General features: G+C 34.8%; 2 protein-coding genes across 2 annotated transcripts in view; both read left to right on the top strand.

The window, feature by feature from the left end:
• The window catches only part of TRDN (triadin), a 294,196-nt gene that overhangs the window by 75,359 nt on the left and 192,504 nt on the right, over positions 1 to 26,333 (top strand). The window contains exon 10 of the mRNA XM_059401567.1: positions 2,663 to 2,722. Within this exon, the coding sequence (XP_059257550.1) occupies positions 2,663 to 2,722 (60 nt within the window). The remainder of the gene's footprint in view (positions 1 to 2,662; positions 2,723 to 26,333) is intronic.
• On the top strand, positions 17,317 to 18,457 carry LOC132017343 (THUMP domain-containing protein 1). The gene has a single exon (XM_059399130.1). The coding sequence runs from the start codon at positions 17,351 to 17,353 to the stop codon at positions 18,425 to 18,427; it is 1,077 nt and encodes a 358-aa protein (XP_059255113.1). The 5' UTR covers positions 17,317 to 17,350; the 3' UTR covers positions 18,428 to 18,457.

Raw genomic sequence — 26,333 nt, 5'->3', positions numbered from 1 at the left:
CCCAGCAACCCTCAGTTTGTTTTGTGAGATTAAGAGTCACTTATGGTTTGTCTCCCTCCCATTCCCATCTTGTTTCATTGATTCCTCTCCTACCCCCTTAAGCCCCCATGTTGCATCACCACTTCCTCATATCAGGGAGATCATATGATAGTTGTCTTTCTCCGCTTGACTTATTTCGCTAAGTATGATACGCTCTAGTTCCATCCATGTTGTCGCAAATAGCAAAATTTTCAACTTAAAATACTGTAAAAAATACTCTCATTTTCCTATTGATGCTATTAGAATGCAACATCATGACTTTACTCAAATAAAACAGAAACATCCTAAGAATTGTAACTCAAACAATTTTCTTGATTAAAAAACCAGACATTTTTTTAATGAATAAAGAATTTTCTTTCTTAAATTGAAAGCACAGTACATTAATTAAATGAGTGACTTGTGGAGCCAGAAAATATTGGTATAATAAATGTAAGCATTTTACCTTGGTAATACTCTAACATAGAAACTAAAGAGTTTTATTTTACTGTCAGCCCTCAGTTAAGGAAAAGAAAAAAAAAACTCCGAAGCATGAAGATTTTAGTTAATTCAGTATACTGTTCTACATGTAATGTGCATAAATATGCCATCATAACTTGGGGGCAGAGAACATTTCATTCTGGAGGATGGCCCAAACCCTTCAAATTCCAGGAAGCTGCATTCTCAGCTTCTCAGACACACATGTTCTCTGTTGCTGTTGCTGAAAGCTATAGTGTCACTAGGAATCATGGTGAAAGAAACAAAAAATGGAGGTATTTTATATCAATGATTCTGGAATATAGTCTAATTAGATCTTCTGAAGAGTTTGTTAAAAATGCATATTCTAGGATTTAGACACATGCCCCATCTTTTTGATATTTAAATTGCCCTTTGAAACTACTTCTGCATTGTAGGAAGGACAAATCTAAAAAGAGTATAGTCACTTAAGGTACTGAAACAAAGGAGAAAGCTTAAAAATTCCAGGAAGTCTTCCCTTGCTCAACCTCAGATTTGCCATAAAGAAATATACTTTATGTTTTGATCTATCTTTGATCCAAAGTTCAAGAAGTCTTCCCTTATTCAACCTCAGATTTGCCATAAAAAGGAAATATACTTTATGTTTTGCTCTATCTTTGATCCAAATCTCCTAGCTTGGAATTTTACTCAGGAAAACAGTTATGTCCAGAAAAGAGAAAATACTCTTTATGTTAATCTTTTCTCCTGTGTCATAGAGTTCCTGTGTCTTGGTTTCAAAAACTCTGGTTATTATCTAGTACATCCAGGAACAAATAGATTCCTGGACTTGAACTGAGAACTAGCCTCCCTCTAACTTCCCACCTCACCTGTGGGAAAATGTACTGTAATTCAAGAACCAACACACATGCAAATTCTTAAAACTTTATGAGTTTTGGCTTGCTCATATTTAGGTACTAATGAAAGGATTATATTTTAACATTTACTGTAATAACTACATTTATTTTTTCAAAGACCTGGAAGAATTTCATAGTAAAATGGATTATTCTAAAAATATTGTTAATACTGTAAAAAGAATAAGGTCTATGAAAATCATTGTATGTGTGTTTATTATATAGTAGTAAGTTTCATTAGTTCACATGTTTGATAGACACGATTTCAAGCACTTAAGGGTGTGTGATGTGTAAACTGAATAAACTCTTGGTTCTAAAGCTACTTTTGGAGTTGTTAGATTAATAAAATGCCTACTTAGAAACATTAAAATGTAAATCACCTTTAACAAGATTAATTTCATAATATGCCTGCTTTAAAAGACGATCTGGTAAAACTTATGGAATAGTACACCAACTAAAATTTAGGTTGGAATGACCTCAGCAGAATCTAAAGTTATGTGAGAACATAAAGTTCACTACCATGTCTTTAATTTAGAGGGAAAAGGGGATAAAAAAAGAACTCTAAAATCATTTGACCAAGTTTGCCAAAATATACAAATCCTTTGTTTTTTTTTTTTTAACTTTTTCCATAGACCATAGACTAGTCAAGATCACAAGATAGCTTCAATGAAGAAAACTCAGTTAATTAGCTTAACAATGATATCCTGTGATGCTGAAAGTCTATCCTGCACATACTCTTTTAATTGAGCAGCCTTTCCATGCAGAATCCTTAACACATTGCAAAGGAGTTAATCTTCCTGCTTGCCTTTTCAAGAAAACGTTCTATAGCTCCATTTAGACAATTAGCAGAAGGGCTTGGAATGAATAATTGGTAAAATGTTCCAAGTTGGAAATAATTTCCTCTTGTAAAACTTGTTTCATAATTGGAAGTGTATATATGAACAATGAGAAAAATTGCTTTAATATGATGACTTTTTTAATGAATTTGATGGAAAACGTTTTGATTAAAAGAAAGAACAACTGTATGATATTACCCTGAACTAGTCTGTTTCAGTTTTTTAAGGTTATTCTTTTTGTATGGAATAAATTGAACCTTATATCTATTATGTCTTTTTCCCTGTGTGTTCATATGAGTGCAAATTATTCCTTCACAGAAAATATTGTAGTAACTAAAATAGAATTGTGCTATTTTGTTTGTTTTGTTACGCCAGTTCCCCTTAGAAGAAAGAAAGGTGTTGATGACATTTTTTCATTGCTCTTTTTTCTTTCTACTCTGTCAGATCAGTATGCGTTCTGTCGATATATGATTGACATGTTTGTCCATGGGGATTTAAAACCAGGTATTGGAAACAGTTTTTGTACTTGTCTGTTTTAACAGTCTTTGTTTCTAAGATTGTTGGATTTTTTATGTACTAAACTGTATTTTCATTTTTAAAAATTGCATAATGCATGTGTAGATCTAGAAGAAAACCAGTAAAAACCACAAGTAATAACTGGCATTATGGCCTTTAATTTTACTTTCTACTACTGCATGGCCTATTGCAAATGAATTCAGTTGAAAGCTTAAAAAAAATGCTAATATCTTTATATACAAAAAATACTAATATCTTTAATAATATCTTGGAGTGAAGAGTTGAATCATTTTATTTCTGGTAAACCTTATATAAGACCTATGACCATAAAAGTATCTTTTTTTTTTTTTAAGATTTTATTTATTTATTTGACAGAGAGAGATCACAAGTAGGCAGAGAGGCAGGCAGAGAGAGAGAGAGGAGGAAACAGGCTCCCTGCTGAGCAGAGAGCCCGATGCGGGACTCGATCCCAGGACCCTGAGATCATGACCTGAGCCGAAGGCAGAGGCTTAACCCACTGAGCCACCCAGGCGCCCCAAAAGTATCTTTTTTAATAGTGAAAAATATTCATATTAAATCCATCACAATTCAGATTTTTAATTTCTTTTAAAAAATGTTTTTTTCTCACTTGAACCAGGGTTAGCCATTCCAGAGATCTATTACTGATGGAGATAGTCAACACAATGGAGAAATATTTTTCCTAAAAGCAATTTATCTATCATCTCTCCTATCTTTAATTGTTGCTCAGAGTATAACCAGGGATTCTTTACTAATATCTTATTTAATAATGAATAGCTTGATTGCTTATAGTAAGCCTTTTGCAGATTTAAAGATGGATACTATTATGTTATGTTTGGGGAAACAATTCTAAGAAGATGGTATTGTTAAGGAAGGGGCTAATTTATGTTAGAATAACTGAAGCTGATTGTTTAAAGCAAACTATATATTGGCTCTAAACTACTTTTATGGAGATCACTCCAAAATGTATGATTACATTTATGCATGTATTGACAAATGGATAAATCATATTTAAAACAATATATATAACAATATATATAACAAATACATATAAAACAATATATATAACAAATCTAAAGATGCTAAAAAATTTAAAGATCATGAGAATTTTGGTTCTCCAGAAAATTAATCCCAGTAGCTTATTCAAGTTAATTTCCACTCTTTGTCCTCTTCTTCATTTTCTTAATCTTTTTACTCTTCTTTTTTTACTTTCTTACTGAGTTAGAAACTGAAATGAGAGGGAAAACACTGAAAAATATAGTGACTCACTTGGATGATAACTCACTTGGTAAAAATGATTGTCAAGGTATGTGTATGGTATCATAGTAAAATTAGATGGAAACATCCAGGAAAGTAGTATGATATAGTGAAAAAACAGGGCTTTGAACATTTGCTGAAGGGCCAATACTGGAAAAGGAAGGGGTCAAGAATTACATCTGGATCCCATCCTTTTCTGTCATTGGCCCTTCAGCAAATCATGGAACTCCATGTGGTCTTTAGTGTCCTTGCAGTAACTCTAAAGTATTCTTTACAGTAACAAGCTTGTAAATTTGTTGATAAAGCATCTAAGTAGATGCGTAAAATACTAATATAACTTTATTCTTTAAATCATTCAATATAGCACAGACTGTGTGAGTGAATATCCCACATGAAAGAAACAACATTGGTGACTGTCAGTCTATATACATCATTAAGTCAATTTTAGCTTAACAGATTTGCTGACCAATTTATTTAACTGTGATAGTTTAAGAAAGCTATATTCTACACATATATTGCTTTGAAGAGATCAACTGTTTACTTGTATGTACCACGAATCTATGTTCTAATGAGCATGAGTTTTAAATTCCATTATTTGAGGGAAATAATGTGCTCCTCATGCCCCCAAATGGTTCATAGAGCTACTAATTGATCATAAAATACAAATTCTAAGAAAATCACAGGACAGAGAGAACCATACATTGTCAAAGTCAGTGAGGGATGCTAAGAGTTTAATAGTCACAAAGCTGATAACTTCTTTTCAAAAATTCAGCAACAGATCAAGCTAAGAAGGAACAAAGAAACCATCTCTGGAGGAGTTAAGGAGAATTCTGCTATTAACTATTCAGGGAGAGCTCTTCTGAAGTCCTATGTGAACATTTTCTAAACAGCCATGAGTTTAGACCTACAGCACTATCTAATATTCTAACTCCTAGAAATCATTCCCAAGTGCTATAGGATTAGATTTCTTAATATCATTTATTACATTTAAAATTGCCTTTCTAATTTGTTTCAACTACCTACAATCATGATTTTGTAGGCTGATTGCTATAATGTCTAAGAAATTAAAGAATATGTAGATCAGTATTTCTGCAGAAATACTGTATTTCAGCATTTCAGGAGGTGGAAAGGAAGAAGCTGGAGAAGGGAAACCTGTATGGTAAGCCTATTGTTTCATTTAATAAATTCTATGAAACATCATAGGTGTAGAGAAAGAACATTTATATTACTTTTCTTGGTGAGACAATACATAAGATGGAGCAAGAAAGCACAAAATATGGTCTGCATTTTGAAAAATAAGGAATGAGAAAAAAGATTTATCTGGGCATACTACTTTAGAGAAAATGCAAGTGATAAGACTTCGACTCTGACTGACAATTAGAGAATAAAACAATTCCTGCCAAGTTTATTGCTCTGCATGTATCCAGTATTTATAAAACATTTGTGCTTCCATCTGTTTCTGTTTGGGATTAGTAGAACACCTGTTATTATTTAGCTAGAGTTCATTATTAATTATTGGTAATGAGTTTTTAAAACTATAATTTGATTTTTCCCTTTGGGATAAAGTACTTCCTTTATATAATGTTGCCGCATCCTCAAAAGTAACCCAAATCACAGTTGAGTTTTACAAAACCTTACTAATGAAATGTACTGACACTGTGACACAAGTCCCAAGTTTTGCCTTTCTATCCCTTTAAATAAAATACTTCTAATAAAGATAGTCTTAACACTTTTTTTCTAGCTAAGATATACCTAAAAATGAACTGAATTGTTCTTTTTAAATCTGTAGTGAATATGCACTATTTTATGGTTAGTAACAATCCCCACCTCAAATACAGGGACCTTCTCAATAAGCCAGCATAAAGTGTAAGGATCATATAATTTTTTAGTATCTAATTAAAATTCTCCTATACTGACCCACTCTACGTTAAGTTGGAAAATTAAAAAAAAATTATATTTAAACCTAGAAAGTGAGTATATGCTACTAAGGCTGGCCCTATGGGAAATTGGAGTAGATGTATATGTACAATGTATAATTTTAGGGGTATTATGGATATTGAGGTGCCCCCTTCTCTAGAAATATTCTCTCTGCTGCTCTTAAATGATCTAACAATGCTGCCATTAGATCTCTTGATTGTGCACATGGTCAATGTTATAGAACACGTTTTGAATAGTCCCTAACCAGTCTTAGGGAAGAGAGGGGGAGGGAAGGAGAGAGAGAGGAGGGAATGGAGGGAGATGGATCCTGTTCTCCTAAGGTGGCTGTCCTGAATCTGATGATTCACCTTTTTAGGGTTAATGTAGTCTAGTTATCATTTTCTTATGAGAGAATTATGAAAACTGGTCAAAGAAGACATTAGTAGCTACATAGAAACTCAATTTATGGTGTTTCATATTTTTTTTTTGTTTTGCTTTTAGAAATTGATAGTGCCGATGGTCAAGATAAATGACTCTAGATATTTTTATCTTTATCAGCCTTCCAGTAACTCCAATTTCCTTTTCAATACTTCATTACTAAGCACATTTTTCTTAAGTGATAGCCATACCCATAAATTCATTCATTTATGTAGACTTTAAAAGAACCTTCATGACCTTGTTAGGCATTTCACATTTCCTCTTCATCAAGGTCCTCCTGGGGCAAATGAATTGCATACATTGCTGGGCAAAGTCAACTGAGTTAAACAAGAGGCAAATTTCAATAAGGAAAAAAAATCACATGGCTCACAAATATCTTTATATTTACCACAGATAAGGAAACCAATCCTTGCAGGAAACAGGCCTCATATTTTTTGCTTAGTTTTTGCTTAGTCATTTTAACACTTCTTCACCTTTTCATCTCTGTATGAAAAAAATCATAATCATAAAGCCATTATGATTAAAGTTCAATACAAGTTAAAGTTTATCACTTAGAAGTTATCCCAACCATTGAAATTCTGGCTGCTATCTGACTTTTACTTGAGCCAAGAATTTGTATTAAGGTAATTTATTCTGTTTTCTGTGTCATTTACTCTCTTAAAATTGAAGGTATTCACCTATCAAAATCTTCTCTGACCATAATAAGGTACTCTTTGGCAGCTCGTATTCCAATTCTATGGGTTTTAAGTCCACAGCCAGAAAGAGCCTTAAGGAATAAGGCTCATTTTATTAAGATCTTTTTCTCGAACTTCAGTTGTGCCTAACTGCATTTTTGGTTTGATCCTGCTGAGAAGAGGTCAAATGTAATTGCATTATAGTCACTGTTATTTAGTGATTTAATCTAATGTATTTCAGAGCTCAATTGGCTATAATGGAAAAGAGTAAGTAAGATTCAGCCTTGCTTTACTTTTCTCTAAAAAATACTGTTCCATGAAAACATACTCACTTTAGTTTCAAACATCTAATTATTTTCACAAAATAAAAGTTTGGGAGTTTTTATGTTAACTCCATAAATATTTGTTGAATTCCCTCAGTAAGTTGATAGTCCAGAAAAGAGATAAGACATGGCATACATAACTTTAAAACCAAGGATAAGTTGATAAACATGCAACAGAGGCTTAGAAAATGTACATGCTAATCTCAATATACTAGGAACAATAGTTATCTCCACTTACCACTTGGACCTCTTAATTTTTTTAATATTTTAAATCATTTTAAAAATGGTTTATGGAAGTAAGAATAAAGGGATAGTGAAAATTGTGATAAGAGCTTAAACATGGCAAACTAAAAATTGATTTCATCAGTTTCCTGATTTTGAAGGTGTATGTACTCCAAATTGGAAACATCTTCAGAAATGAACTAACTGCCCATTAATTTTCATTCATAAATTTGCAATATATGCATTAATAGATACCAGTTCCAGATTTCAAACATTTTTAATAAGTTCTAGCATAATATTATTTTTGGTTCTTTTAGAGTTTGGATCATCAAAATGTAGCAGTTGAGTTTTTGAAACCTTTGAGACTCAATTTCATTGAAAAAGTATCATCTCCATCTTATTACTGTGAGACATTTTTTAGATTAATAAACATTATTTAGAATGATAAATCCAATGATTTTTTGCATACATTATTAATTTCATTCTGATACCTCCTTTATCTTTCTTTAGCATTTGCCCACTTAAAAATCACAAATTTTGTCACATAGATTTTTATAAAAGATGAAAAAGTACTGTAACATATCCTTCTAACAGATGAGATAGGCTAGGTTCTTGCCACAAAATATTGCATGATAAAGTCCTTCTGGTTGAAAGACTAAGTGGATGAGAATACCATGTTTCCTTTTTGTCTTTTGAAATGAATTATACACTCATTGATTCTTGAGAAAACTCATTGTTATATGAAAATTCACAGTCTGAGATTTCATTTGAGTGATCAATTTCAATTTCACCTTAATCACTAAAGTTTAACATACTGTTGCCTCTCTTTTTGCATTTTTGCCTTCTGATTCATCTAATAACTGAAGTATCTCTCTCTTGTCAATTTTCTTCTCTTTGTAGTTATGGATAAAAAAATAGAACCTCTAAATTCTAAACTATGTTGAGTGAAACTAAAAGTAGACCATAAGAATGTTTCCAGACTTCTTTTATACCTTCTCAAGTGATGATGCATTACTTTAGTCACAACAATAAGGAAACTGAATGGTGATGAGATAATGATGGTTTATTTTGCAATTGCATCATCCTTCCAAGCAACTCCATAATTTTTCTATTTTTTCTTATTATTTTAGTCATTTGTGGCATTGCTGGGAATAGTTGATGAGTAATAATGAAATAATTCCTAAGTTGATGAAATAGAAATGTCCAAGATAAGGGGAAAAACTAAGATTATATAGATTCTATCATGCGTCCTAGATTTTTAAAGTTGTTCAATGGTGTCACATGGTAATTACAAGTTAGAATGAGTTTAAAAAATAATTCTTGTATTTTTTTATTTTTTTATTATTATTTATTTTTTAATAAACATACAATGTATTTTTATCCCCAGTGGTACAGGTCTGTGAATCACCAGGTTTACACTTCACAGCACTCACCATAGCACATACCCTCCCCAGTGTCGATAACCCCACCCCCCTCCCTTTAAAAATAATTTTATACTTTTATTTATAAGAATAAATTTTATTTATATATTTTTTCTGTTTAAAAAATAAAGCAATTTTTTCTTTGTCTTTGGGAAACCTATAAAAAAAAATAAGACAAGATAGATCAGTCCCCACAAGTAGTTACAATTGCTCATAACCAAACCAAACCAAAACTCAAAAACTATAATTAACTTCAATAAACCCTGATAGCACACTGAGAATCACTGGTGAGAATGTAAATGTGAAGGTCACACAAGCCAGGATTTAAACACTTTCCTTGTGTTTAAAATTTTTTTTTTGAGTCTCAATTTTTTATTAAAATGCATTTCTTAAAGTTTTTAAGATGATGAAATAAGAAAGTATATGCTCATGTCCTCTCCCCACATGTTTTTACTTTCTCTTTTACTATGAAAATATACTACAAAAAAGAATGCTTCTTGTGTGAAAAAGCAGAGATCTTATGGAACAAGAAAAGTCAAGATGGGTCTTAAGACATTGTTAGACTGTGTCTACATGAATTTAAGGATAAAGATATAAAGACTGAAGGGATAACACTTTAGGCACAGAATATTGAAGTGTTCTTTTGTGACTATCAGCTGTTGAGTATTTATTCTTTGCTAGTTTCTTAGAATAATCTTATTTAATCTTTATAAAACTTTGGGAGGAGTATATCATCATCCTTGTTTGGCAGAACAGAAAATTGAGGTAGACAGAATTTAAGTGTTTTGTCTAAGTCAAATACAGTGCAGACAGGGGATTCAAACCCAGCCTGACTAATTCTAAAGCCTAAAGCTTTAGGCTAAAAAGCAGGGAGGGATGCTTTTTAGGCAGAGATGGGGAACAGCAAATGGTTCACTTTGGTTGACACTCAAGGAACCTAGAAAGAGAAACAGAATTGAAAACATTTATACAAGAAGGATTGGAGGAAACGGAATTAGAAAGACCAGTTAAGATGTGTTCAAGAAGAAGAAGTGAAGGTTGATCTTGGGAGATGTGATTAAGGGAATTAAGATGATTTTAGAGCTATCCCAGAGGTAAAAATCATGGGCTTTATTATCATAAATACCAAAGGAGAGGAAGGTAAGATTTTTTCAGAGGTTGTTGGCCTGACAATCTAAAACAAACAAAAAACCCAACTAGGAAGTAAAGGAAGAGAGTGGGTCAAAACTCATGGGAATGGGCAGGGCTGGAGAGGAGACTTGGAACCCATTTTCTATTCCTAAAGCCACAGATAGTCTTTAGCTGCAAAAGGGGACGATCTGAAGATTCCCATCCAAACATCATTTTTTAAGCACCTGCTAAATACCAAGGTTCATACCAGGTACTCTCACATACTTTTCATTAGATTCTCACAGCAACTTCTTCTTTTTTTAAAAAAAAAAAAAAAAAGAAAGAAAGAATTTTTTTTTATTTAGTCAGATTTTTTTTTAATTTTTTATTTTTTATAAACATATATTTTTATCCCCAGGGGTACAGGTCTGTGAATCGCCAGGTTTACACACTTCACAGCACTCACCATAGCACATACCCTCCCCAATGTCCATAATCCCACCCCCCTTCTCCCAACCCCCCTCCCCCCAGCAACCCTCAGTTTGTTTTGTGAGATTAAGAGTCACTTATGGTTTGTCTCCCTCCCAATCCCTTCTTGTAACATGGGGGCTTAAGTGGGTAGGAGAAGACTCACAGCAACTTCTGAAATTATCTGCAGTTAGATAACCAAAGGGAGCTCAGTGGTGGAATGAGATTGCCAAAAAGTGAATGAAATAAGTTGACATACAAATAACTGAATATCTTCTGCACGTTCAGCAGTCCCAGACCAGGCAGAGAAGGGGATGTAAGAACACCAAAGGATGATCTCTAAGTTTAACAAGTGGAGCGGGTGGTATTTGAAAGGGAAAAAGAAACTAACAAATGATAGAAAAAGGTTAAAGTTGGGAGTTAGATTGCATAATACTGACACTAAATGTTACACATTTCAGAGAGACATCTGTGATTCTTGATGTCAGGGAAGACAATAGGCATCTAGAACTCGAAAGACAGATAGTATTTGACTAAGGGCTAAGGGAGACACAGGCCTTGCTTTGGATATGAATGGAAGAGAAAACAAATGGGACGTGACATGGCAGTGCGTGGGAAATTGATGTGTTTGTGTGACAATGAGGATATCAGACTGACAACAAGATAAATGAAGATGAGAAAACATCAGCAACGTAAGAAGTGATAGGTTTGTAGTGACATTACAGATGCTCGGTCAATCAGGCAAAGATGAAACTTGGCGTGGAAGAGAGTCTGAAAATTTTTAAAAAGAAAAATGATGTGAAACCAGCCTTTCAGAGTGCGATCAGGCAGCATCTGCGTAAGGGATTGGAAATGGAATAAAGTTTATGAACTATTGCTAAAGCTGATGAGCCTAAAACATGGTTTTAAAGGAAGAAAGGACAAATTTACTAAGTCATTGTTCCTATAGGTGGTGGATCCTATACTGTGTTTAAGTAACTTAAGAAATTAATATTGCAACTCAACAGGCTATAAACTATTTTGACAAAGTTCGCCCACATGGTAGAAACTTAAATGAGGTTTAGATGTAAATGAGAAGAGTGAAATATGCGTATTTGCTAAGAACACAGTGGAGTAAGAAAAGGGTTAGAACTGACCTCTTCATAACCCAGAAAGGGACCATAATTTCCTTTCCTCCACTGGCTGATTTTTGTTGTTTTGCATTATTTTATTTTGATTCTTCAGAGGTAGCCATCCAGCCATCCAATGCATGAACATTTCAGGCAGTGAAATTGGGGGTTAGGCACAGAGGCTCCAGAGTCAGACTGCGTGGTTTCAGTTTTAGGCCCTGCCCCTTGTTTGAAATATGACTTCATCAAATTAATCAATCTCTGAAGGCCTTCATTTCCTCCTCTGTCAAATGAGGCTGAGAAGATTGTGGCAGAATACATTAGCAGATGGTCAAAGTGCACTTAAGTCTGTGGCTCCCTGAGTGTCAGCTCTTCTTTAGTCATTGAGCATGTATCTAGGGGATGTCACCAGTAGAATTTTGTTAGGGAGAGGAAGCCATTTCTTCAGATCCACATCAACACATAATATAACACCGATTTTGCCCGTCGTAGCCACCTGATGTCTTCTGGCCTTAGTTCTACTACCTACATCATGTGGGCAACAATATATAATTTACAGTGTTATGTTGAGAATTATATGAAAAATCTTTCATGATATGCATAGAATGAGTTTGATTTAAGTGTGTTTTAGGTGAGTTCTAGAATCCAGCACATTCTATAGATACTGATTCCATAGATTCAAATATGCAGGATGCTTACTTCTCTTCTTTAACGTGGGATAATAGACTCTACTTTTTAGGGTTAACATACAGATTAATTCCTGCATTGCCACAAACATTGAACAGACTACCTGACTATGAAAGCATAAGAAGCACTATTTAAGTGTATAGTATTGGTGGGGGTGGTGCTTATGTCCAAATACAGCAAAATTGTGATTTTCTACTCACTACTCCCTATATCTTTCTGATTTAATTATCATATATCATTATCACTCTCTCCCTAGCCTGTCTTTCTTTTCTGCCTTATATATACCCTTAAGAAACATTTGCTTTTAAATCCCTACTGTCTCCTACTTTGCCAGATCCATGATATTTTTATTGAATAGAATTCATGATACTTAATATTTATCTCAATGAAAAAAATTATTGATGATCATCCCAAAGCAGCCCTCTTTATTCATTCCTAGAAATAATCTTGTTATTTAAAAAGATGACGGGTTTCTAAGCATTGCAAATAGACCCCGTGTAAAGGTTCTTAAAGGAGTTATTGGTAGTATCTCTAGAGACAGAGGCTCAGAATTAACAGAGACTGGCTTTGCAGCATCCATCTGTAAACTGTAGGCAGCATAAAGAATTAGAATGAAGTAGTAGAAGAAAAGGGGGAAAATCCTACACTTAATTATAGACGTGCATAGTTAGTTCCTGGACTTGGCATACCCCCATGAGGTTTGCATCTGATTATCTGAAGCCAGTGGCAGTTATTCAAGATAAATGTATTAGATTTTCATATTTGTCACAATCAATCCACGAAATGTTCTTGTAACTATAAATAGCTGGCATGGGCCCAGAAATGGATGTGAGCACTTCTGAGTAGCTGTGATACCTCTAACACTGCTTTACTGTCTCAAGCAGCTTCATTGTGATAAAGGGGCTATAGGTTTTGGGAGAAAGCTAGTAAATAAAAAGACTGCTGTCCTCTTAATACCAAGTCATATGGCTTCACTTCTCTGTGTCCATTTAAAGAGAACCAAATGAAAGCCTGCTTCATTTTTCTCACATTCTCATTTCTCATATCTTTCTTACCCTTTTGAATACAGAGCTAGAATTTAGAGGAATTATCTTTGCTGTGAGGACACTTTGATTCAAGTGTCGTTTTGGTCTAGCCTTGTCACTGTTGAAGGCATGGACCTGCTGTCAGACAAAAATACATCCCTCCCCAGGTAACCTACAGAGATTATTCAAAGCATGTTCTAAAATAGTCTGAAAAAGGAACAACTAATACAGAGTCATTTGAATTGCTGCATGAAAAGCAAGGAAAATTAAGGCTTAATCAAAGAATTATCAAACTAATTAGGTGTTATTTATTAATGTGTCATGTCTTGTAATAATCTTTTCTGTCAGTTCATATGCAAGAGTGCAGATTAAAAAAGCATTTCAGTAATTATGTGAATATATTCCCCCCCTGCTAGTCTAAGGTTCACTTGGGTGGCCCAGTAGGCAAAGAATGGAGAATCTGTGACTTTCTAAACATTCAAATGAATATGTAGTGCTCATCACTTTTCTAAAGCAAGCCTTAATTTAAACATGGAAATAATAAGTATGTCCCATAACTATTTTGGTATAACTAACTGTGAACTATGAAGTTCAATACAAATGCTTTCAGAGAGACTGAGATGATGGACAAATATTCCTCATCCATAGCTTGTTTTTCCTGTACTAGAATGTTTGTGCAAGATGAAGACGATGATGAATTTTGCAATATTCACACTAATGCTACCAGTTTCAACATTCTGATGTTCAACAGTTGCTCAGCATTTTCGAATCAGCCCTATGACTGCTCTTGTAGCCTCTGGTATATTCTATATTTGAGTTTTCTAACATAATCTATGTTAAGACAAAATAGTACTGTTCTTACCACATAGTAGTAATAATTACACCACACTGGAAGATAATATATTTTGTCTATTTATATGCTCATCAATATCCCCGTTGATATGCTCAAAGTCATCCTATTAATCAATTTCCCAACAGTTACTAAATCCATGGTATATACTTAATAATAGTGGTCATAACATGAGTTTCAAAGCAGAAGGAGATAACAATCTAGTCAGATTATTACAAGGAAAGCAATGAACAGTACAGAGCAGCTAGGGGAGAAAAGTGGGAGAAGATACCAATTAAGTACGAAATCATATCAGTAGATTATACTCAATATAAATGTCTAAAGAGGAGAGTGCCACAGAGGTTAGGATAGGCTTCTTAACAGTGTAGTCTTGATATTTGTTCAATGCTTACTTACAGCCTCATTGTGAGTTTTTTTTTTTTAAAGATTTTATTTATTTATTTGACAGAGAGAGATCACAAGTAGGCAGAGAGGCAGGCAGAGAGAGAGAGAGGAGGAAGCAGGCTCCCTGCTGAGCAGAGAGCCCGATGCGGGACTCGATCCCAGGACCCTGAGATCATTACCTGAGCTGAAGGCAGCGGCTTAACCCACTGAGCCACCCAGGCGCCCCCTCATTGTGATTTTTATTATCAATTACTTATAATGAGTTTATTACTTATTTTTATTTAGGTAGTTGACTTTCTCACTCTCAGAGGGGCAGAATAGTTATATGTACTTTTAATTAACAATACCAAGTATGAAGTCAATACAGGGTAGAAACTGAACAAAGTAATAGCTCACCATATGGATGGCTTCTACATGCCTGGGCATCCTTTCAAATTAGACCCCATTATCCCTTAGTGTGTATCCTTTGTCATTCATACTTTAATTATTTATATTACACCTCTTAAATCCCCACTACTCTATTTTATTCAGTATTTCTGATTCATGGTTGACATGGAGCTTTCCTGAAAGAAATACTGTCACCTTCAAATCACTTTCTGTTGTAACCATCCACAGTGTTTAGGTAATGAGTGTGTGTTTAGTGGCTAAGACTCATTTTTAACAATTAGAATCTCATACAGAGAATGAAAGAAAATAGATATAGAAAAAGGATCAATACTGTCATTTTGAAACATGCTATAGAAAACAACCTGATGATTTAATACACTCATAAAACAGTTACATAAGAAGTAAATGGCCTCCATTTTCCATTATTCATGATAGGATTATATTAATGATGATTTTCTCCCAGAGGAATATTATTTTTTTGTATAATTATAAATAGCCTCCTGACAGTCACTGGATAAGCAGTGTGTATTGTTTTAAATGACAAAATAGTATCAATTATACACAATTTAAAACAGGAAGGGAAGTTGGATGACTTCCAAATGTGTCATTCAAGGGAGAATATATTTGTGAATTTAATTGGGCGTTAAAGCCTATTAAACAGTAATTATCAACATGTTACCATTTATCCTTTATCTATCAAGTGCAAGTATTGAAATATTTAAGTTTATGTTATATGCCTGTAGTTGAAAAGGTGTGGAGTTTTATTGTCTTTTTTAAAGCACCCAGTAGAGAATTCTCTGCTAAAACAAAACGACAAATACTTTGTCTCCTTCTGAGATAAATTTCAAAACCAGAAGGTCTTTTTTTAATTGGTTCTATAATTTGTCCTCAAGCTTTTCACATCTCTTTGAATTGTTTGTGAACATGGAATATTTGCACGTGTCAGAGACAATTAACCAAAACAAACAAACAAACAAACAAAAATGAAGAAGAGGAAGAAGGAGAGGAAAAAGAAGAAGAAGAAGAGAAAGAGAAAGAAGAAGAAGGAGGAGGAGGAGGAGAAGGAGGAGAAGGAGAAGGAGAAGAAGAAGAAGAAGAAGAAGAAGAAGGAAGAAGGAAGAAGAAGAAGAAGAAGAAGAAAGAAGAAGAAGAAGGGGAAGGAAGAAGATTTCCCACAAATGGAGGATAAGGGTAGGACAGTCACAACATCCCTTCCTTTTGGCAAGTCTTGTGTGGTGTGGAAATAGCTAATAGCTAAACAGGCTGGTTGAAAAATGCCAAATTGATTTTATTTTAGATGAATGAGATCCCTGCATAAAAGAAAAACAACACTGTTTGTTCGTTGTTTGTTTGTTTTTTGTTTTTCAAATGCCATGCAATAGCTTAAAAAAGTAGCTCTCTGCATTTGAGGATATGAGGAAAGGAAAATCACAAAGAGCCTTGGTTAACATGGCTTACCTAGAGTCGAAGAAAAGCTCAATAATACTTATACTTTCCTGCAGCTACCTACCCTTTCAGGATTTTTTAGGATGATCAGAGATGATGATGATGACAATATTGATGGAGAAAATGGAAAGATTTACCACTTGCCAAATCCTCATGCTATTCCAGGTCAGGGGTTGCGTTAAACTCTGGACATGGATTATCTCGTTGAGTTCTCATCAAAACTTGGAGCAACAGGAGAATTGTAAATATATTTTAAAATGGGGGTCACTGCCTGTTAAGTCTCCCCCCCCTTCATTCTGTTTTCTAAGAGTTATAATTTAAGAAAAACTCACAATGTCTTTTCTCATATAATGCAAATTTGACATGCACTCCTAAATGTTCTCAGTACAACTGCCAAAGAAAGCAAACGATCTTCTGGTAACTTTTATATGTCTTTATTGTTTGGTCATTGAAAGGAATCTGGTTTGGAAACCCCAGGCAGAGGGCACTGGGACTTCACACCTAAGAGCATAAATAGCTTTTCACCAAAATTACTGAAGGAATCTTGGATATGGTTTATTTTTAAATTTCCTGGGGTTCTATTAAGCTGGCCACAGGCCTGATAAAATATCACGCAGCTCCATGATTAGATTTTTAGGCGTATTTTATTCTTAATGGTTAGAATGACTGCAAATTGAGATGGAGGAGAACATAGAATAAACTTATTTCTAAGGTTGTAGGTGGGTCCTTAAATTATCAAGAATGAAAACAACAGATTCGAGCAGTTTAGGAATTGATTTAGCAATCAACTGTGCCAGCTGCTTTCTGTCAATAACCTCTTTGGTAGAATCCTAAAGTCAGGCAGAAACACGTTTCTCGCCAGCCTCGGTTCTCACGCGCCATGGCGACCCCCGTCCAGCAGCCTCCTCAGTCGAGCGGCGGAAAGCGCAAAGGCAAAGCTCAGTATGTGCAAGCCAAGCGGGCACGGCGCTGCGACGGCGGCGGGTCCCGGCAGCTGGAGCCCGGGCTACAGGGCATTCTCATTACCTGCAACATGAACGAACGCAAGTGCGTGGAGGAGGCGTACAGCCTGCTCAACGAGTACGGCGACGACATGTACGGGCCGGAAAAGTTTACAGACAAAGATCAGCAGGCCTCTGGAAGTGAGGGAGAAGATGATGACATGGAGGCTGCCTTGAAGAAAGAAGTTGGTGACATTAAAGCATCGACAGAGATGAAGCTAAGGAGATTCCAGTCAGTGGAGAGTGGAGCAAATAATGTAGTCTTCATCAGGACACTTGGAATAGAACCTGAGAAATTGGTACATCATATTCTCCAAGATATGTACAAAACCAAGAAGAAGAAGACTCGGGTTATTCTACGTATGTTACCCATTTCAGGCACATGCAAGGCTTTCTTAGAAGATATGAAAAAATATGCAGAAACATTTTTGGAACCCTGGTTTAAATCTCCAAACAAAGGAACATTTCAGATTGTATATAAATCTCGAAATAACAGTCACATGAATAGAGACGAAGTTATCAAAGAATTGGCAGGAATAGTAGGCAGCCTCAATTCGGAAAATAAAGTGGATCTCACTAATCCGCAGTACACGGTGGTAGTAGAAATCATTAAAGCTGTCTGTTGCCTGAGTGTTGTGAAAGATTATATGTTGTTCAGAAAATATAATCTCCAGGAGGTGGTAAAGAGTGCTAAGGACCCATCACAACTTAACCCAAAGCAGTCCGTGCAAGCAGGAAATGGGAAAGAAGCTAAATTGGAATCTGGGAACAAATCAAACCAACATGATCCAGCAGAAGGAAAAAATAACCAGCAGGCGGTACCAGAAAATAATGAGGAACTGGGGCAGACAAAACCAAGATCTGAGACACAGGTGGTGAACGAGGGAGGAGCTAAACCTGAACTTGAAAGTCAAGTCACAGAAAGATCTGAGTCAAGTGAAAATGATCTCTCATAAGGATAAAAAAAAAAAAAACCTCCTTTGGTGTTGCAGGTGGGTTTCCCAGATGGGGTTCGGTAAGATAGTGCTAGGATTCCATATAAAATTACGACTGAAAATTTGTTTTTGACCTTTGTGCGCTGCATAATGCTGAACTCATAATATTGAACGGTGATTGAGAAACCCCATTAATGGTTCTGTTGGATATCTTTTGAACCCCCTATGCCAGTGTGCAGTTAGGCCTATATGCATTTGGTTGAGCTAGGAGAGGCTATGGATAATGATGAACACTTCTGTGGAGCGGAGGGTGGAGGCAAGATGGCGTTGGCTTCTCCCTCCTGATTATCTTCCCCAGCCTCCCCTTCTGTGCTGGCATCTGACTTAGGGGAGCAAACAAACTCTGTAAAAGAGAAAGTCATAGGGAAATTTTCATTTAAGGACAGAATTTTTATATGTTGCAACTCAGCTGTCCCTTCCTACTTTTGTTGTAAGCATTGCAAAAACATGGGTCTTACAGGTTTAGAAGTGAATTGTTTTTGTGACTTTTTTCTATCTTTTTGTGATTCGGTTACTTAGTTATGTCAGTTTTTATATTTTATAAACATTTGTTACAAATATGATGGTCCAATGCTATAATTTTTGAAGACATGGTGTGAGATAGAAGAGGACCATTTTAGGCATAGAACTATAGACATTTCTGCTAAGGTTAGTGATGAAGAATTAGTGTTCTGAGTTTCTTCAGTATGGCAGTGCAACAGGAGACACAAATTCTTTTTTTATAGCAAAAGCTACTTTTCAAGGGTCTTACATAGACTTAAATCCAAGCTGTTCTATTGCATTATGTATTGTCAGTGGAATGCAACTTACAAACCTAGCATTTCTCCAGCAGTTGTAACTGTAAGTCAAAACCATTTGATGAGTAAAAATGTTTGTTATTTTAATGGCAAAAAAAAAAAAAAAAAAAAAAAAAAAGAATCCTAAAGTCAAACAACCAGAAAAGGCAAGAAACAGAAGGAGCCATTATTTGTTCTTCCTGTTTAGATAGTTTACAAAAATGTCAAGCCTCCTATCTCTTAAGAAGTGAATTGGTTATTCTACTTGTAAATTATTTTAATACGATCTATAAGTGTAATGATTTTGTCTTGGGAGCCATCTTTTCTCTCATTTCCGCATTTTTCTGGTTACTCATATTCCCAATGATCAATAATCTGGTGTGACTTGATTTTCCATCTTTGAGTAAATCTCTAAAGTGTGTTCAATCTCTAAAAAACAATACTGAATATAAAGCCTGAACTATTACACTTAGACTTGAGAGCTATGACACATTAAATGTACTCATATTTAGATACAGGCTATGTTATGATTACCTGGTTGGTAAACAATAACCTTATTAGAACTGATTCTTTTGTATTGACAACAATGTCCAGTTCAATTAAATGAACAATAGCCCATTATTTGTTTGTATGTTAATATGTGAGGGAGGAATCATGCCTAGTGATATAAATGAAACCTGGGATTTTAACTCAATTTGATTTTAATTCAAAATTGAGATTTTGTGAGATTTATTATTGAGATGTTGTGATTTATCTCGAAAACTATGCATTTTTAGTTCTTCTCAATTACGTTTTTAAAATTCACACATAAATACCACATTTTAAATATTTACCATGGAAAAAGGTTGATTTTTTAAAATTAACTAAGCATATAGTTTATTCAGATCTTTTTAATATTTTTTCAGTTTTCCTGAGATAATTGACATATTATACTAATTTTAAGTATATAACATGATGATTTGCTCTGTGTATATATTGTGAAATGATTACCACAATAAGTTAACATCCATTTTCTCACATAGTTACAATTCTTTTTCTTATGATGCAAACACTTAAGATCTAATCTCTTAGCAATTCATAGGCAATATTATAGTCACCATGCTCTGTGTGACATTCCTGGGACTTATTTATTTTATAATTAGAAGCTTGTTCCTTTAGGTTTTCCTCCCTCCTTTCACCACCCCCCTCCAAACCCTCCACCTCTGGCAACCACCAATTTGTTCTCTGTATCTATAAATTCTAGAAGTTTAGATTGCAGATGTGAGATCATATGGTATTTGTCTTTCTCTGTCTGGTTTATTCCACTTAGCATAACAGCCTCCAGGTCAGTCCATATTGCTGGAAATGGCAGAATTTTCTTCTTTTTATGACTGAATAATATTCCATTCTATAGATGATAGATGGATAGATAGATTCCAGTTCCAGTATATACATATATCATATTTTCTCTATCCATTCATCCATTGATGGATAGTTGGACAGTTTCCATATGTTAGTTATTGTAAACAATAGTGCTAAAAGTTGATTTCTAGTTAGGTGAGCCCATTTTTATTCTATAGCTTCTCCAACTACTCAACACCTTAGAAACTAGGCATCCCCATTTTGGTAAAGAATGTTAGATATTTTTGACATTGGAAAATAGCATCTCAGAGACCTAACTTGAATACATTATAACTTTGAATATTGAGTTAACATAGCCAATGTCAAAAACGTATATTATTTGTACTTTCAGTCATTTCAAATGAATAAGACTTAAAATGTCCATTATAATATCACTTTATTATAAGACAGAGGACTGCATTTAAGATGTTTTTTAAATTCTTATAAAATGATATCATTGACTATATATACTATTGCAACATAATTGCCCATAATTAATTTAAATTATTTAGCACTTACTATTATTCTAAATGTTGTTATATATTTTACTCATTCTTTCTCTCTATACTATTTCTAAAATAAATGCAAAACACAAAGATGACATGCTGCTGGGCAAAGAGCAGCACAGACAATTTCTAAGTCGCTTGGGTGAATTTAACAAGTTGTTCAACTTTAGACTTCAATGTTTGGCACTAAAACACCGTTCATGTTACATCTATAGGTACAGAGATATTTGGGCTGAAAAATACCTCAATGGATAATCTATATAGTTTTCTTTCCACCTAAGGGGACCTGCAGATATTCAGAATATATTGCAAGTAGTATTTCTTGACTGAGCTACTTAATGAAGCTACATTTCCTCATCTTTGGGCTTTAGCTCACTTTTTCTCACGAGCCATAGTTAAACACATTAATGTATCACTTTCATGGAAAGATTGTTGTTCCATTCATAAATAGGTAAAGATTCTCACAGAAAGAAAATGCTTTGGTCTGGAACTATGATTGATTTTTAAATAAACAGATAGATAAATAAATAAAATTTCATTATTTTGTTGGAAATATTTTGCACTCAATCAAGAACTAAAGAAGCTATTCTTCAGTCTGTTCATATGCAAACATTCTAGAAAGAGTGTGAGAGAGTAGCATTTAGTGACATTACTGATTCACTCATTCCCTTAGTCATTCATTTTTCTCCTTTATTCATTTTCCCTTCCCAAGTATATATTGCTATTCTAGATTTTGTCCTTAAGTTGCGCAAAGTCTAGTGAAGATTAGAAAAAAATGGAGGGGGGGTGGATGGGAAGGAAGAAAAACCCAAACTTGTAAATAAACAAACAATAAGCCTTGAGGATCAGAAGGTAAAGTGCATCCTGGCTGCTCTGGGAATGTGTAGAGCTGGGAGGGGCGTGCATAGAAGAGAACCAAGGGAGGTGATAATACAGCCAAGTTCTGAGGAATCACCAGAATAAGCCAGGTTCTAGGAAGTTTCATCACTGAGAATTTACAATCCCAGAGATATTCGATTAGATAACAAGTAGGATATTTGCATTCTAAGTGCGTGAGTGCATTCTAAGTTTTTATTTCTTCTCATTGAGACTGAAGTCCATCTAACTTGCCTCATTAATCTCTTTCCCTCCCAGCTTTGACCTTTGCACTTAAAAACATATAATTCATTTTACCCTTTTGTCTCCATCTTCCTTCTTTACTCTCTGCCCCTTGGTTGACTTTGCTTGCAAATATGATTTGCTATGGATTTCAAAGACTTATGGTTTTGATAATTAGAAGAACTAAGAAAAGTGAGGAAACAGTAATTCTGAAAATTCTGAAAGCCTCTTACTTTTAAAGTCTATCTAGAATTGTGGAAATGAGGTCAGGTTACCAAAAAGATTGATTTAAGTAGTGAGTCTTTTTGATGGGCCCCTGAGGTCAATTCAGCATCTAATTAAGCTTAAACATAGCATGACCACTGAAGAAAACTATAAAACTCTTCATAGTATGAAATAAATACTTACAGATCTTTCGAGGGTTATGAATCATTGATGATAAAAGATGAGATAATTGACATTTATCTTAGCCTTCTGAATAGATAGTAAATAAATAGAAACATAAAAGGAGTGGGAAAAAACCTTAATCTTAAATTGGATCTCCTCTCAGTGCATGATTTTGTTAAGCTATTTACACTTCCAGAAACCATTTTTTTCCATTCAAAAAACCAGGGTGTTGGAATAGTTGATTTTAAAGGTCTCTCCTACACTCTAAAATTCTATGATCATCCTTCTGTGCCTCTGTTTTTGTTAGGTCCCAAACATCAAGTATTCCATCATAATCAAGGTATAAGGATGAATAGAACAGTGATATGATCTTGAATCTTATTTCCTTTCTTTAGTTGACTGTTCCATGGAAAATCATTTCTACTTCATAAATTGGAGATGAAGAGGAAAAAACACTTATATTACCTTTATCATTTTTAATCAAAAGAATGTATGAAATATGCATTTGGCTACTATTCCATGCTTTCCATCAAAGTGAATATGCAAATATATAACACATGGAAATATTAGGGAAGCTTTTTATCAGGATGCAAAGAAACCTTTCCAATAGAAACATTTTGGCCTGAAGGAAGTTCTTTGATCTAAAAAGTTGAAGCTTTTGGTGTTTTAAAACCCTTATAGTAGTGTTGTGTAGCCAATTTTTACTAGATAACCCATTGCTTAAAACTTTTCTAAAATCATAAAAAAAACCTTGATAATTAATTACCAATGAGATATATTATTGGAATGACCCAATAAAGTAACTAGGGCTTCTACTTCAGCGTCCTCTACACAAGACCTCTGCCAAACTGAAAACTGTATATATAATCCAAGTGACAACGACTAAGCAGTTAGTCCATAAACAGCACCTAGCTGGGTAAATGGATATTCTTATTTGTTCCCAGAAGCTCAAGTGAAATGATTTCTTTCCCTCACTTCCTACCCTAAATTCATTTACTAGTCCAGTTGGGTTATGTCAAAATGTACTCTGAATCCATCCACTTACCTATAGCTTCTGTGTTTTTCATTGATCATATATTTAAAAACACCATCCACTACTCAGAATAGCATTCCTTATTACTCTTTATTGATACGTTTTTGATAGGATACTTATTTGTATCTTACTTACTTATTTAGTATTTTTTTGCCTGTCCACTAGAATCTCGGTCCCGCGAAATGGGTGATGTTCATTGCTATAACTCTATATCCAAAGAAAGTGCCTGGTACTCAGTAGGCATTCAATAAATACTAGTTGCATAAATGATAGAACCTCAACCCAACTAATCCAAACCCACGTCACTTCCTCACTTGAGTTATTTCAATAGTCTCTTCCTGATCTCTTGCTGCCTGTCATATCCTTTTCTCTACGTTGTTTTTGTTCACGTAACAGTCAGTAATCTTTTAAAAACCTACATGCCTTGCTAAAGCCCTAAAAAAGCTTACCATTGCCCTTAGGACAAATCCAAACTCAACAGAACAGCCTAGAAGACTCTGATATGAGCTTGTCTCTGTTCTCCATCACCAATGACCTTTAAGCAAAGCAGCCTGGTCCGTAGCTTAGGTTTATCATGTCAAGAAGCCTTTTATCAGACATCTTCCTGAAGTTTGCTCCATTGTATTTAAGTCAGAGCTGCAGTGCGTTCCGCTTGGAGGCAGGGCCACTTCCTATATTATGCATTTGCATAATTTGTATGCTTACACATAGACCCCCATTCTGATTCCCCTACCCTAAGACAGCAGGCCCTGGACTGGAGCTGCAACTGCCCAGGAAAGAGCTGTCTCTTAATTTTGTCTCTTAAGTAGGTTTTCCTGGCCAAACCTTGCTGTGATGGACTGCATGCGCTGAAAAAGCATGAATTTTTCTAATCTGCACAAAGCTCCATAAGTTAGCAAAATCCAGTTTCACGGTAGCCCTGCTCTTCCTTTTCTGTCCACTTTAGCATGATCTCCTTCCCCAAGGCATTGTCTGATTCACCACTCTGTTTGGATAGCTCGACATTCCTGAGATCCGGAATTACCGGCCTTGCTTGTGTTTTGCCCTTCTCCCTCCATCTCTGCCCCACTATGCTCCTTAACAGCAGGGTCTATGTCTCTTCACTCTGCTCCCCCAGTGATTTCATTTGTGCTGATGCCCATGAATACTCAACAAAAACCCCGCTGGAACAGAGATGATTGTTCTCTAAGTCCTTGAAACAATGGAGACCCAAGTTAAGTGATAATTAGCCCTGAGTACCCCCCTCCACAAGACCACATACAAGGGAGGCAAAGTAGCTCTGCAGAATTTAGCAGTTCATGCGTGGCAGGTATAAAGATACCAAATTGATCCACCCACCTCATACGAACTCCTGAACGTTTTCAGGTGGTTCTTTACTGCTGAGAGCCTCGTTTCATGGGCAAATGCACAAACCTGGGATTATTATACAAATGGTCTAAAATTTTTGTTTTAACAGATGGGGTGGGGAAAGGGAGGAATGGTTGACACCCCCAATCCTTCAGATCCCCCTCCCAAAACTAAGGCAAGGGAAAGACACTTGGTAAGGAGACTTGAAGATCAAAATGTCCCTATTTTAATAAAGGACATTAGCACAATCACATGTCTCAGACTAAGATATAAAACCATATTTAATTTTACTATTTGTTCAATTCCAAACTTTAAAAATGGTATTCCACATGTTATAAAAATACTCAAAGAACATTGTGCAATGCCTACAACTAATATTATTGCTTTAGCAAATTTAACCATCATTTTCCTACTAAATTCAGATCTCCCCACTTCCTTGTTAGTCATAGATTCACAACTGATTTTTATGAAACTGAAAGAATGAATAAGAATCTGTAATTATGTTATACAGTGTATTTTTTAAAAATGTAAGTGAATTTTAACTCAATGGCCACTTATTAAAATGACACCTTCTCTATCCCAGAATCTATCACCATTCATTGTTGGCAGTACAGAGGCCTTTCGAAGAGTCTATGATCTTCTGGATGTACTCAGTATCTCCAGGAGAATGTAATAGTGGCCTTAGGAATTAAATATCTATCAGGCATTAGAGGAAAACATCTCCTCGACATTTGTTTCAAGATTTAGGGGATAGGCTTTAGTTGTATAGAAATGTTGTGGGGAATATCCTTTGATAAAGAAGCCAGTCGAATTAAATTTTAGTATAGTGCATTGTTTTTTACCTCATGCTATCTGAATTCAGCTCCTAGCCTCCTGCTTGACTTGAGATTCTGAGTAATTCCACTCATCATTTCTAGCAGTGTAAAGAAAACATTGGTAACTTAGATCATTAGAAGGAATGCACACTGCCTACTATCCTCAGTGGAATTTGACTAAACCAAAATAATCAAATTCACTTGTGTGAGAAAAGACTCAGAACAATACAATATTGGCAGCTTACAAATGTGCCATTCAGGTATTATGGAAATAGCCCAGCCCAAATCACTCAAGAAACAAAAATAAAGCCAATTCATTGTGTTCGAATGTCAGAGGGATTTTCAGGTAATAGCTTGTAAAATGAAGGACACCTTTATAGAGTTCTAACATAAATTTCAGCAACCTAAATTGTTCCTTCAGAGAGTAACAGTCCTCAGAAATTCCAAAGGAATATATTCCTAATAAAATTATAAGCTTCTTTCCTATAAATGAGTTCTATTTCTGTCATGTTTAATTTTATCTGT

This window comes from Mustela nigripes, chromosome 5 (assembly GCF_022355385.1).
Source record: "Mustela nigripes isolate SB6536 chromosome 5, MUSNIG.SB6536, whole genome shotgun sequence".
Classification (NCBI taxonomy): Eukaryota; Metazoa; Chordata; class Mammalia; order Carnivora; family Mustelidae; genus Mustela; species Mustela nigripes.
Note: the sequence above shows the minus strand (reverse complement) of the source record. Positions and strands in the feature narration are given on the sequence as shown.

Bases quoted from the DNA above. Each gene is read 5' to 3' on its own strand.
- LOC132017343 (XM_059399130.1), top strand. From the start codon at position 17,351: ATGGCGACCCCCGTCCAGCAGCCTCCTCAGTCGAGCGGCGGAAAGCGC.